A 13,733-nucleotide genomic window follows, 5' to 3' on the forward strand; every position below is an offset into this window, starting at 1 on the left:
AGTATCTCATTGGATCTCTATACCGTACGTATACATCCCATCTGTTAGTGAATAAATGCACCTCCAACAAGTATACCACTTTAGAGAGAGAGGACATTTCATAACGTTTGGCTTTCAAACGTGGCACCTCCCTGCATGCGAGGCTGCCTGGAAGTGTCCGCGTGTGTCATTCATTCCTGCGTCAATAAGCATTCGTTCGTCCAGCATTACAGGGAGGCATGTTTGTAAAGGAAGCCGCACACACCGCAAATGGTGCAGCTGCTCCTTAAAGCACAAATTGGAGGCTTTTTCTCCAGAGCTGGCATCCAGTCATTCCAGTTTTTTTTTAGTAAAAGAAGCATGCCTGGAGAACGGGCAGGCAGCGGGCAGCTCACAAGGGGTACCCACCACCACCACCAGCACCACCACCACCACCACCACCACCACCACCACCACCACCACACCACACGCTTGGCATGATGTGTGAGCCTGAAGAGAAGGATCGCATCGGAAGAGGAAAGGCATGAAAGAACGCTGTGGCTGCTGCTTCTGTGCCTTAACCCATTCTGACCTGAGATCAGATTCACACGAGGTTTCCACTGGACACACACTGGTCTGATTATAACCCATTCTGACCTGAGATCAGATTCTAAAAATGTCACAGTCGTTCTTCGATTTTTCAAAAATAGCAGACCTACAAGCTCGTAGCGCGCCACTCGGTGGCGCGCTATGAGCTTGTAGATCTGCTATTTTTCAATAGCTAAAGCATAACATAGTGCTAACACCAAAATGGGTGCCCGCCCAGAATAGGTTAATTATGTGGCGGGGCTGATAGAGGCACACACAGACGAGCACGCTGGACTGGAGGAATCAAAGCTCTGCTGACTGCAGGTGCTTTTCACCTCGTTTTTCCAATTTGGAAAAGGGTTTTTACCCCCCGTAGATTAATGACCTACTTTGTCATACAACTTTGTCATGTACAAGAGTGCACAAAAGTAGTGAAAATAGTAGATCTATACTAAGGTGTGAGATATCACTATAGTTTAAACCTTTTTGAAAGTAAAAGTGGTGCTTTCGACTAAATTATAGAGTCCACTGGAACTCAGGTTCTTATTGTTTTCTCCATTTCCCCGAAAAGTAACCCTTTTGGCACGTACGAAGGTTTTCCCCCCGATCAAACACTAATAATGTATTCCTTTTGTCTTTGCTGTGTCTGTTCACTTCAAAAAATAATGTATTGAAACCAAAGGGGGGTGAGATTGTGAGCGCCAAAACGGACAGACAGACAGCACTGCTTTGGGTGAGGGTCTGCTCTCGTGGACGGTGGTGTGCCTGGGGGTGGGGGTGGTGTGTGTGTGTGGGGGGGGGTGGTGGTGGGGTTGGGTGTGTGAGAAAGACGTTGCCTCCCTGCGGAGTGCCTTTACTCGCTCACTGCAGACCGGAGCGAAAATCTCAGCCAGCCACACGGCCGCCACGGGTCACGGAGCAAACACCTCTGATTGTCAGCCAGCTCTCTGACTGACACGCTCTCTACCTCTGGGTGGCCTTCCATCCAGATAGCTTTTAAAGCCCCCCAAGTGCCGCGACACGATAGACCTCCTCGGGGGAGAGGCGATGAGAAAAAGATTGAAATCAGAAGCCGTGGAGACAGCTTATATGTGTCCCCGGGATCAGAGGCTTTTGTTCCGCTTAACGTCTCGCAATCGAGTGCCTCTTGTTGCAGAGCGAGCACCTTTTTCTTTTCTCAGCGTTTTCTCCCACCGCGACTCCACTCACCTTTTCTCTGGGTTTCAATCAGGTTAAAGTTGTGGAGAGTGCCTAGTGCTTTTGCAGCAGAGTGGCTCAGAGCCTCTGCGTAGAGAGTTAGTTTGACGTCCCAATAATCCGACATTACTGACCCTACCTAACCCTAATATCTTCCCTGACAAAGGGTTAATTCCCTCCCAGGGTAGTGGCCTCTTTCCACACAGGAGACCTGGGTTTGAATCCTGGGTTCAGATCTACAAGCTCATAGCGCGCCACCGAGTGGCGCGCTATGAGCTTGTAGATCTGCTATTTTTGAAAAATCGACTGAACGACTGACATATAAACATAGCTTTTTCAGACTGTGTCCTAACTGTCAGGATGTAGAAGACATTTGTAGAATCTGATCTCAGGTCAGAATGGGTTAACTGCGTGATTGTGTCCCTGCGTCATCATTACTAATATATCCTGTACACACCTGCCATATTTAGATAGCTACAGTAAGCCAAAAATAATAGTGGCCACAACTACTCATTTAAATGGCAGCCCTGCAACTAAAAGCCAGTCGTCGGCCACATACCGGGAATCAAAAACACCATCCCATCGACATCATCCTCCACTGTGCACACTGGAGATTGACTCTGTGGCGTTTTCACGCGGGCGTCGCCAAGACGACCAGCTGCGCTGTACATTTAACGATGTCATTGAGTTACCATTTGTATAATGTTATCAGCATGTTACTGCTCTGCTCTCACATGTTGCCTCCTCCATATAGTTTGCATTGTGCACAGTGAGAACTGAATATGCCCACCGTGAACTGTCGAAGTGTTCAAAGTGTATTTAACAAGCGTTGGCTCCTCTCCTCACTTTGATATCGCGCTGCACTCAAGGTGATTACACAAAGCACAGTCCTGACCTAGCTGATAACAATAGCCGTTGATAATAAGATGCGCACGGCCTTGGATTTTCTCTTAAGAAGGACTGCGGCAGGGGAGAGGGTAAATCCTTGAAGCCTGAGATTATTTCTTGTGCATTGTTTTCCCCGGGTGCGAAGTCAGTCAATCACATTTAATCCTACTCTAGTGCAGGGGAGATCCCTTCAATCAAATCCTACACATTCACCATGCCCCCTCGAAATGCTTAGCAGCTGCAAATTCTCTAGCTTTTATATGCCAGTGAGTGGGTGGTACTGATACACAGAGATGGATAAAATTGCTCCCCCCCCCCCCTAGCTTTAGTGTATATCAAATCCTTCACCCTGTAATAGAAAGGTAGAGATAAAGTAAGATAAACCTTTATCGATCCCCCATGTTGAAATTCTGATGTCGTATAGCAGCAACAGCAGTAAGTGTGTAGCGCAGCGTATAGTAACGGGTGAGAGAGTAGAGAGAAAATATGAAACCATGTTATAACACTGTGGAGTTCAGATCCAGTTCAGATAATGTCCAGTCAATGGACACATCTGAACTGGATGTGAAGTGAACTCTCCTGACTGTGGACTGTTATGTGTTAAAATATGTATAAATGATATACACACTAAATAATGTATCGGTGAATATATGCAATGCATGAACGTATACATAAGATATGTATAGGCTACAGAGTAGACTATCAATGTTGTGAATATTATGAGACTGATGCTGAATATCAGAGCATACCTATTTTACACGCACCTGGACAGTGCAGGCTGCAGGGCCAATCAGGCAATCATCAGTGACGTGAATAGGTTTTCAATGTAATGAGTCCCAGGATGCAGGGATGGTCTTTTAGACGTTTAGATGAGTCCCAGGGACATTTTATGAGTCCCACTTCAACGACTTCATATTTTGCCATTTTTTACAAATGGCAGCATTTAACTCCCATTTCATTTTATATGGTTATAATGTGGTTATATTAATGTAGAAAACGAAAGAAGAAATGATTATTATAACTAACGCTAGCTAAATAAACTAGAATTAAAAAACAGTACAGTAGTACAGTACTGCATCCCGTGGATGCAAAGATCGTTGTTTTATTGCGTCCCTTAACTATGAACTGCGTTTTTGAGATGCAAAATGCACCCTGTTTTAATCTCTGAATCATGGAAGGAGGTCGGGCCCGCCGCACACCATTCTTTTGGTAAAGAATGACTTTATTGAACAAAATACAACATTTCGATCTTAGTAGATCTTCATCAGGTCAGTATGGTGAATGTTTGTCTGGACCAGTGGCCAATGTTTAACCAGTTTTTTTTAGGTCCCCTAGTAGCCTCTCCTATGTCCAGCTTTTAGTGTGTGTATGTGTAAACACAAACTTTGTCCAACACAAACATTAAATGCCATTGACAATGAATGGACAATTTTGAGTGTTTGTGTAAACGCAAACACTCAAATGTAACACGCAATGTTTGACGTGTGAAGACGAAGGTGAGGACGCAAATTCTGTTTGGCCAGAATGAGATTATGTATGATGATGCACGATGATAAGAGTGCCCCTCACTTCACACAGGTGTGATTTTTTTTTTACTATACCGGTAGTTTGTTAATTAGTTTTGATGCAGTAATAATAGTTTTTTTGAGCGGGTCATTCAGTCAAGGTGGAGGAGGGGTGGGTGGGGGTATTGGCGGGTCGTTCAGTCAAGGTGGAGGAGGGGTGGGTGGGGGTATTGGCGGGTCATTCAGTCAAGGTGGAGGAGGGGTGGGTGGGGGTATTGGCGGGTCATTCAGTCAAGGTGGAGGGGTGGGTGGGGGTATTGGCGGGTCGTTCAGTCAAGGTGGAGGAGGGGTGGGGGTATTGGCGGGTCGTTCAGTCAAGGTGGAGGAGGGGTGGGTGGGGGTATTGGCGGGTCGTTCAGTCAAGGTGGAGGGGTGGGTGGGGGTATTGGCGGGTCGTTCAGTCAAGGTGCAGCACTATCCACTATCCGGCTGCCAGGCTGGTTACAGTTAATGTCTTTGATTGAATCCAGAGAGAGGCCGGCTCCGCGCTCACTGCCATGATAATATGCCTAGAGGGCTCCTCCTCCTGCATGTACTGTATGTACTGTATGTATAGTGTAAGTGGGACGAGAAAGACACTCATGGATTCACAGAGAGAACCGTCTCGCTTTCTCTCTCTCTCCCATTAGGTCGAATCTGTCCAGTTCATGAACCAAGGCATGAGAACGAGAGAGAATATGATAAAGACTATAACGTTGTAGAGTTGAACACTTCTCCTCCCTGCGTTTCTGTCCCTGATTCTCAGCATTTTTTTTTTTTTTAATGGTGGCATTAACAGCTTCTCTTAATAAACCCCACACAGTGTAATGTAGAAGAATAAATACATTGAATGTTCACCCCAAAGATAAAGGACAACAGAAAACAACACAAACAAACCTTAAATACAGGATCGATAAGAGTTGAAAATTAAAAGTCAGACATTCGCAGCATTCTTTGTACTGTACTATACTGTACAACATATCCCTTACACTTATATCCATTATATTATGTGCTCTCAGCACTGACTATATTATGCCAATCTAGTTCTTAAGAGACCAATGTGTGAATTGGGTGTTAATGGTTTATGGTTCTTGCTCTTTTTATGCATCCGGTAGATGCAGTTGTAAATTGTCTTCATCCTACGACAAATAGTGAGAACATTTGTCATTCTGCAAGCATGTACACACTAAACCCAAGCGTTTAGGTTTTAAACAGTTTTAAACACATAATTTGTAACACTTTTTAAACGTGTCACAGTGTTTAGATTATAAACAGAAGAACATGTTTAATCCCTGTAACACTTTTTAAACACATAAACGTGTTTAGTTTTTACAATCAAAGTCAGTCATATAGGTGTTTAGAATTTGAACACTAGGTGTTCTCGTGAGGTGTTTGAGTGAACTCGTGTTCTACTGTATTGTATGAATATTAATAAACACTTGGCATTTTATTATTAAACACATGGTGTTTAGGTTTAAACGCGTCACATGTTCCAGGGATTTACAGTGTAGAGATTGGCTAATTTAGATTTTTATGGCATGTCAAAGTTAACATTTAACATGCCAAGAATAGGGATGCCAGACTGAAAGTGGTTAAGTTGTAGCACTCAGAAACGGAATAAAAACATGTCCTTTCCATAAGTAAGTAAAAAGAAGCCTGTGCTGGATTGAGTATAGGTTCCTAGGTATCTCCTCCAAGATACAGTAAGCCCTTTTTTGACCTTTTAGATCCATGAACTGAGCTGAGGAACAATAAAGATCAGAGACTACAAGATTTGTAATTTATTTTGTGACTGCAGCACAATGACCTCCAGACAGTCAGTCTAGTCTGCCTTCTGCACAGCGTTCAGCCTATACAGTACAGTTACAGACTGGTGTACTGTAACTTACCGTACACCTCCAGACAGTCAGTCTGCCTCCTGCACAGCGTCCAGCCCTACAGTACACCTCCAGGAATGTCCCCTCCGCTCTGCCGTGCCTTTGTTCTACGTTATTTACTGCCGGGGGAATATCAATAATACTGGAAGACCAACTAAAAGCCATTGGCTCGCGGACCAAAACTTTATCAACTTCTGCAGTTTAGAGTGACGACGGTCTGTATTATGTCATCGGTGGGACATGAATTAGAGCACTAAACTATTTCAAGACATCACTGTCTTGGCTTATAGTGCTTCATTACTGTATTTGTGTGTTATGTTTTCTTATTCGTGGCCTTGTGTTCCCTTGAAGCGAGACACGGCGCCTGAGCAATTAGTATAGTCTTTCTGGTTCCGGGCAAAAAGTTCCTGTGGTAGAAGAGATCTCACATTTCCTCCTTTTTAAAGTTGTTCTTTTCTTTGTCTCTGACCTTGTGAGCACATTATACTGCAGCCCACTGTTTGGGTTCCAACATACGGCCGTGCGTGTGTGTGTGTGCGTGTGCGTGCGTGTGTGTGTGTGTGTGTGCGTGTGGGGGGGGGGGGGGGGGGGGGGGTAGTAGAGGTCAAAATTGTCGGCAGAGGGGCGAGGTTCAGGAAGTGCAGCATCTGGAAGGGGAACTGCGGTATCCGGCGAGGAGAGGACTCCGCGAGGCACATCAAGAGAGGGCGTGGCGCCTGACCTCCGACCCCTAAATAGAGGGTATAGAGGTCAGGGAGGGGGAGACGAGCTGCAGCTGTGCAACAAATTTGCGGCGGTCCCCTGCACTGTGTGGAAGCCGTCTGTGTGTAATCTAGCCCGACACATGTATCCCCACCCAGCTTACCTTTAGCGTGCCTCAACAGGGGCCGTCAGGAAGAGAGAGAGAGAGGGAGAGAGAGAGAGGAAGGCACTCAGTGTCATGTCAAAATGTGCATAAAGAGGGAATGAAAGCACATCAGAGGGAAAAGGATGCGGGTCCTACTGAGAGAACATTGACGCAGCGGTCTGTCAGCAAGGCTCTGCTGCTGCGACACCGCCCCCCCACCTCCCCAACCACACACACACACACACACACACACACACACACACACACACACACACACGCACACGCACACACCAATGCCGGGAGTCTTAATCCCTCACAGCAGTTTATCCAAGGCAATGCGCTTCCAATTAAAGGAGCCAGGATTTACTCCCCGGCGTTCTCCTCTTTGCCCCTCTCAGTTCTCCTTATACGACCCCTCCTTTCCTGATCCTCTCATTGATTCTCCCCACTCGCTCCCCCCCTCCGCTCCTCTTACTCCCATATCTCCCTCTTGCCGTTTGCCCTTCCACTAAGGAGACGGGGCCATGCAACACCGCCTGGGGTCTCGTAATGCCCCTTCCTTTTATAGCAAGTGAGAGATCAAAGGGGAGGAGTTTGCTCTTTAAGCGAGAGATTACGGCAGAGATGGCGGTAGATCTGGGGCCTCACCTCTCTCTCTGCCTCAACCCTCCACACCCCTTCCGTTGCTCAGTTTTGCTCCATTAGGCACAACGTATTGCTCTTTTTTTTTCTTTCTTTCTGCAAGAGCTCCCTTGGGCTGAGAGGCAATTATGCAGTGGTGTGGCATAATATTTCATTCTGTTCGCATCGCATTAGTCCGCGGCTGCCCGTTCGCGGCTTCATGCGGCCCTAGAGGAAGGACTGCTATATAGCTCCTAATGACTTGATGTGAGTTGAAGGAGATTGAGAAGAGGAGAAAGAGGGGGAGAAGGGAGAAGGGAGCTCTCAAGGGCACGATACTTCCTGAGGGGACAGCGCTGGTTTTCTATAGTATGTGTACTGTAGGTAGAGTATAGCGTTGTGTTTGTTCAACACAGTTTGGGCTAGATGGTATGGGTAAGCAAATACATGAAACCATTCATTCATGCCATCAAGTGCTGGGAGTGCTTGAATCAAGCATGCCGGCATTTATATGGCGTGGCTTCTTTGTCTAGAAGTCTGTGTCCAGAGCTAATCAGTGCCATATTGCTTGCACACTGCCAATAGGCCACATGTTATAAGTCAATGGTGCTCTGATCAACTTTGCCCAAATTTGAAATGTCCAAGGTTCCACTTTCCCGGCGTTCGCCGTTCCCATTCTGGATTCCGAGATCCACATGATTTATTTTCCAGTTTTCTTTTGACCTAACTAGCGTGTTTCCTCTCAGAATGGCGCCGTTTATGGGGAAAGTGTTGGTTTCAGGGCAAAACAATGAGTGAGCGACGGCGGGGTGAGAGGAGAAGCGAGGGCTGACAGAACAGAACAGACATGTGAAAGCCGCAGGCTGGGGCTGTTTCCAGCCGTGGTGATGATTAGCCAACACTCCGGCAGGTTGCACCGTGTGCTCTCGCAGGTGCTGCAAGATTCACCTCATTCTTTAGGTGAATGCGAACGGAAATAAAAGCCTGTGTACCGAGGCTACCCCAGGCCCCCTCTCTCTTCTCCCCGCCTCCTTTCAAAACTCTTCACTTCCATCACTAGTATAAATAATATGCTGTCTCTCTCACCTGAATTGGTTAGCTATACCTATTATTCAGGGGTCATTAGTCTGGGGGATGTAATTGATCATCATCATTTAATTAATAGAAGAGCGGAAAGGACTGGAGAGAGAATTATTCATAATAATTCATAAGTAATAACCGGCTCACCACAACCAGCCTCGCAGATAGCAGAAACTCTGCCGCCTTCTCCGCCGAGGGACACACAGACAAAACAAACAAGCCCTAATACCACCACTTTTACTGAACAACATCCCTCCATGTTCTGGACTCTGGAGCCTTGAGTAAAAATGCATGATAGCTTATAGCCTACACTATACTCACAAATAAAGAAAGTGTTATTATGAGGAGGATGCTGGCTAAAGCACATCAAGGCACTGGCAGCAAGCTTCCCTACTATGGGGTGATTAGATCAGATCTCCACTGTGGAGGTGATGGACCTAACATAAACCTGGACATAACAACAAAGTAGAGGACTATTAACAGAAAAGTGGGCTGATGCAGATAATACAATCTGGGCTGCTGCTTCTCAAGTATTGGCCATTTCAGATGAGAGACAAGCTAGTGAGCCAATGACATCTTTTCACCGCTTGGAGATCTGCTATATTGGCTTTTTATTGTATTTTATTTATTTATTTTGTATGCATTTTCGGGGGAAATATTTGGAGGTGTTTGTGGAACTGTTCACCTATAATGTCCCCAAACAGGGACATCATGGCTAATGGTCTTAACTAATGACTACTGTAGCTATTGGCACTATGTTCATGTATCTATCTACGTAATGACTACTGTTAGCAGCTACTGTAGCTATTGGCACTATGTTCATGTATCTATCTAATGACTACTGTTAGCAGCCAGCTACTGTATAGCTATTGGCACTATGTTTGTGTGTGTATTGATCCGAGCGTTCTTGTCCTCTGTGTTGCAGAGATCCGCTCCGGGAGCCGAGGGGGGTCGAAGGACAGCTCGTCGGTCAAGCAGCTGCCCCTGTACGACACGCCGTACGAGCCCACGGAGAACGGCGGTGGGGACCTGGACTCCGAGCGCTCCAACTCCTGCCCCAGGTTGTTAGTAGAGTTTCAGCATTTTGTTAATCAGGCTTTTTTTTTTTGTTAATTTGTATTAGTGTTGGACTGTTAGTTTTATTTGTATTTATTTATTGTAAGCGAGCTTCAACAAGGTCAGACAAATGTGAAGATTTCTTTATTTATTTTTTATTTTTTTAAACATCTGTTTATTATGATTTTTGGCATAGAAGCATTTCAGTAATGATTAACCATAAAATTACAGATCGGACAAAAAATAGCAAAAAACATACAAACAAGAGACTTACAATAAAAGGAGACAAAACATAACTCAAAGAAAAAGACAAAAACAATAAAATTATAACTGACAAGGCTGATGACTACACGGCATTCCGAGGACAGAAACAACATCACTATAAATTCTAAAAAACATTTCTGATAAATGTGAAGATTTCTGACAAAGACTTAGCTTGAAAGACATCTATGCACAGTACACAAGGTTCTTGCACACTGAACGTGTTTTTCAGAGAAACTGCGGAAAAACGCTGCTAAAAATCCCCCAAAACGCAGCAGTGTGCACTGTGCAGGGACCTTAGTACTTATTTATTACTTTGTTTTAAGCCTTGTTTTAATTTAATTTTATTTACTTTTTCAATTTCAGTGTAGGTTATTTGGTTGCCTATTTGGATCACTCTAATAACCTGGTGTTGTCCCCAGGGAGAGCAGACTGCCTCAGGATGACGAGCGGCCCCCAGAGGAGTACGACCAGCCCTGGGAGTGGAAGAAGGAGAGGATCTCCAAGGCCTTCGCAGGTACACACTCAACCCACACGTCCTAAAGCATGGAGCAGACCAGTGGTTCTCACTTAGACCCCCATAACTCTGACAGTGTACAAATGGGACCGTTTGTACACTCTTAGAGTTACAGACCTGTGAGGGACCATTTGAAACACCCTCAAGGAACCCTGAGGGTCCCTGGGCCCCACTTTGAGAACCACTGGTGTAGATTAAGTGGCCCTTTTTTCTCCCCCTTGTACAAACAAGTTTGACTTGTTGATGTAAAATGAGCCTCGGGGAACATTTCTCCCCATCATTCAAAATGTTGTTTTACTCTGAACCCATTACACCGCAATTTGATTGTTTACCCAAAATGTTGGGAATCATCATAATTGTAAACTAGTAACGGCCTCAAAATGCACATAAATGCATGTATTTCATGTTTATTCACGTCAGAATGTTCATGGCAGAATGTAGGACAAAGGCACCATTTTGCCCAATGGTTCTCAAATACGTTCTTGTCAAGGACCCCCAACTTGTATGTATTTGTGCCATCTGAAATGATTTCGTGCCAGGGACCCCAAAGACAAAACATGTTCCAAACTATTCCAACTAAAAATTGTGTAGATGCCTGTAGATCAGTATTTTTGAAAAAGGAACAAACACTTCAAATGCAGTGAACCAATTTTTTATAGGGAAGGCGGCCTTCATCAGGCTATTTTTGATCAATTATCAATAAAGATTGCCTGATGAAGGCCGCATGTTGCTTTTTCTCTATTAAAAGTTAGTTCACTGCATTTGAAGACAGTGCTAAATTATGACAAATTTTGTTGCTGACACCTTGGAACCTCCCAAGGACCCCACTTTGAGAACCACCGTTTTAGTTATTACAGAGTAGGCCTTTAACACAGCTGGCTTTAATTTAACCCTTCGATTGCTTTCTTTCCTGTCCAACTAACCCGAGCAGCGCCTTTTTTATCCCAACGATAACAAACGCAATTATGGGCTTGGGGATTTCACTGTCATCACACACGGCTCTGTTCCTTTTCTCTCCTTTCCCCTCCTTTGTGAGAACTCAACAGACCGTTGATTTGCAGGTGGCTGTGCTGGTGTTTTCTTCCTGTTTAGGCTGGACACTTAACTGTGCACTGGTCTGGGGTGGGGTGGGGCGGGGCATGGTCGGGTGCATGTCAAGATGGAGTGTTTGGTACTGTATCAGCGAATCCACTTGTAGGCCAGCTGTAGGGAATCAATGCCTGCGGTGTCAAGCTGCGCTTAATGTGACACCGCAGCGTTGATTGCGTTCAGCTGGCCTGCAGGGCACCTCTCTGTGGATTTGTCTATTATGCAGGTACTCTGTGTGTATGTGTGCTTGTATTACTATACTTGTGGGGATCAAAATGTCCCTGATACTATTTGCAGAATCAGAGAAATAGACATCGTGATGACCATTTTTGTCCTGGACAGGATAAATTATGGTTAAAAAAATACATATTTGGGGAGTTAAACGTACAATTAGGAAAGATCCAGGATTGGGCGTTTAGGGGTTAGGGTTGGAGTTATGGCTGATTTAGTTCTGATTTAGTATGCGGATGTCTAAAGGCCTATTCATAGTCCAGTTTTGGGTGAAGAGGTGACCACCGGAAACTACAACATCGGTGGTCACCGCTCACACAACACGTCTCTCTGTTTTTACTAACCACCGTTTCGGTGGTCACCTCTTCAGGTGTCACCTCTTCAGCTATTTACGGCTTTGGTTAATGGGTCGAAAATGGCACACACATAAAGAAAAGAGTAAAAATGTCAATCCTAAAATAGCTGTCATTACATTTTTATTTCAAGTATAGTAATACAAGCGTGTGGGTGTGTGTGTGAGTGTGCGTACATGTCCGCTGCCTTTCACAAAGCTTCAGCTTGGCTAACCTGTAGCCATAACACAACAGCGCTGTTCCATAGGAGAGAAAAAAAAGCAAATGCATCCATGCACCCTATACGGATAGTAATGGTCAAACGAAGCACGCTTCTCCAGTGATTTGAAAACGCCAATCTATAAAATTCCCCAAAAGATCCTTCAGATAGCCTCCAGAAGATATTTATTTCCCCCTTGCCCTTTTCTCTTTTTATATTGTTGTTTTTTTTTTCCACCCTTGAACAGCTCTGCTTTGTTATGACTGCATTAGCTACGAGGGCTCTGTAACGGGCAGTGGATCAGTGCCCCACGGAGGAAAGGACTGCACTTCTAAATCCCTCACAGGTACCGGTGGAGCAGGGGACTTAGACTTAGGCCACCGTTCACACGGTGGCCCTTCTGCAAAATGGCCGCCATGTGAATATTATGTGGTCAATGGGGCGGGTCGGTCTATATGTTAGAACCTGACAGGACTTGACTAGGTCCAGTTGACTCATGTTTTGGCCTGGCCCCGGTTGCCGTAATCCCCAAATTATTATTTTTTTTGATTTTTTTTAATCACTTCTGTGTTTAATCATTGTAGGACTAAACACATTAAACTAACCTATTGCCTTATGGTGTACGTCTGCAAGGAGTTTGAGTTTGGAGCCCAAACTTTAGGCTTAAAAAAACCCCATTATGCAGATAAATACGCAGACAGTGTCCTGATTTGGACAGAACACTTTTGGGGGGGTCAGGGCACGGTTCAAATCCTGAGTCAGGCTCTAATGTATGGCAGTGTTTTACATAATAATGTCTCTCTCTATTTATCTGTTCCCTTGTCTTTTCCACGTGTTTCCTAATCTGTCTGAGTGAGCACTCACATCTTAATGGGAGTAAGAAGAGTGCTGTTTTTTTCTCGCTTTCAGTGATTAGTTAAAAGCGGGATGCTGCATACTTAATCACAGCTAGGCTTCTGTGCTCTCATTATTTCCCTGTCGAGCAGCACTCACAGGAGTTTATTTAGGGTGCTATTTACCAACACCCCCACCCGCTCTCTCTCTCTCTCTCTCTCTCTCTCTCTCTCTCTCTCTCTCTCTCTCTCTCTCTCTCTCTCTCTCTCTCTCTCTCTCTCTCTCTCGTCCATTCTCTCCGTGATGATGATTAATTTAATTTGCATCGGTTCGACAAAGCGTTGGCTGAAAGTGGAGAGATATAGAAGCAAGCAGAGTCGTGCTTTGGAGAAGAAAGGGTGCACTTCAGTAAACTACTTTGATTTATTGCTCCGCATCGACTCGCTTTCTTTTCAGTTCTGTAATCATCTCTCTCTCTCTCTCTCTCTCTCTCTGTTTGGATGAGGGAGGAAGAGAATGAGAAGAAGACTTTCTTTCTTAAATTTGCTACAGCAGCGATTCATAACCTATTGTGGGGTAGCTGTTTCACCGGA

General features: G+C 45.0%; 1 protein-coding gene across 8 annotated transcripts in view; it reads left to right on the forward strand.

Annotated features, from left to right (window-relative positions):
• shf (Src homology 2 domain containing F) overlaps positions 1 to 13,733 on the forward strand; it is a 162,229-nt gene that overhangs the window by 97,713 nt on the left and 50,783 nt on the right. For 2 of the 8 annotated variants that reach the window (XM_080767387.1, XM_080767391.1), the window contains exons 3-5: positions 9,526 to 9,664; positions 10,340 to 10,434; positions 12,554 to 12,652. In XM_080767387.1, the coding sequence (XP_080623513.1) occupies positions 9,526 to 9,664; positions 10,340 to 10,434; positions 12,554 to 12,652 (333 nt within the window). The remainder of the gene's footprint in view (positions 1 to 9,525; positions 9,665 to 10,339; positions 10,435 to 12,553; positions 12,653 to 13,733) is intronic. The other 6 variants (XM_080767388.1, XM_080767392.1, XM_080767389.1 and 3 more) reach the window with 5 other exon arrangements.

The sequence above is a fragment of the Protomyctophum bolini genome (genome assembly GCF_963924005.1).
Source record: "Protomyctophum bolini genome assembly, chromosome: 1".
NCBI lineage: Eukaryota > Metazoa > Chordata > Actinopteri > Myctophiformes > Myctophidae > Protomyctophum > Protomyctophum bolini.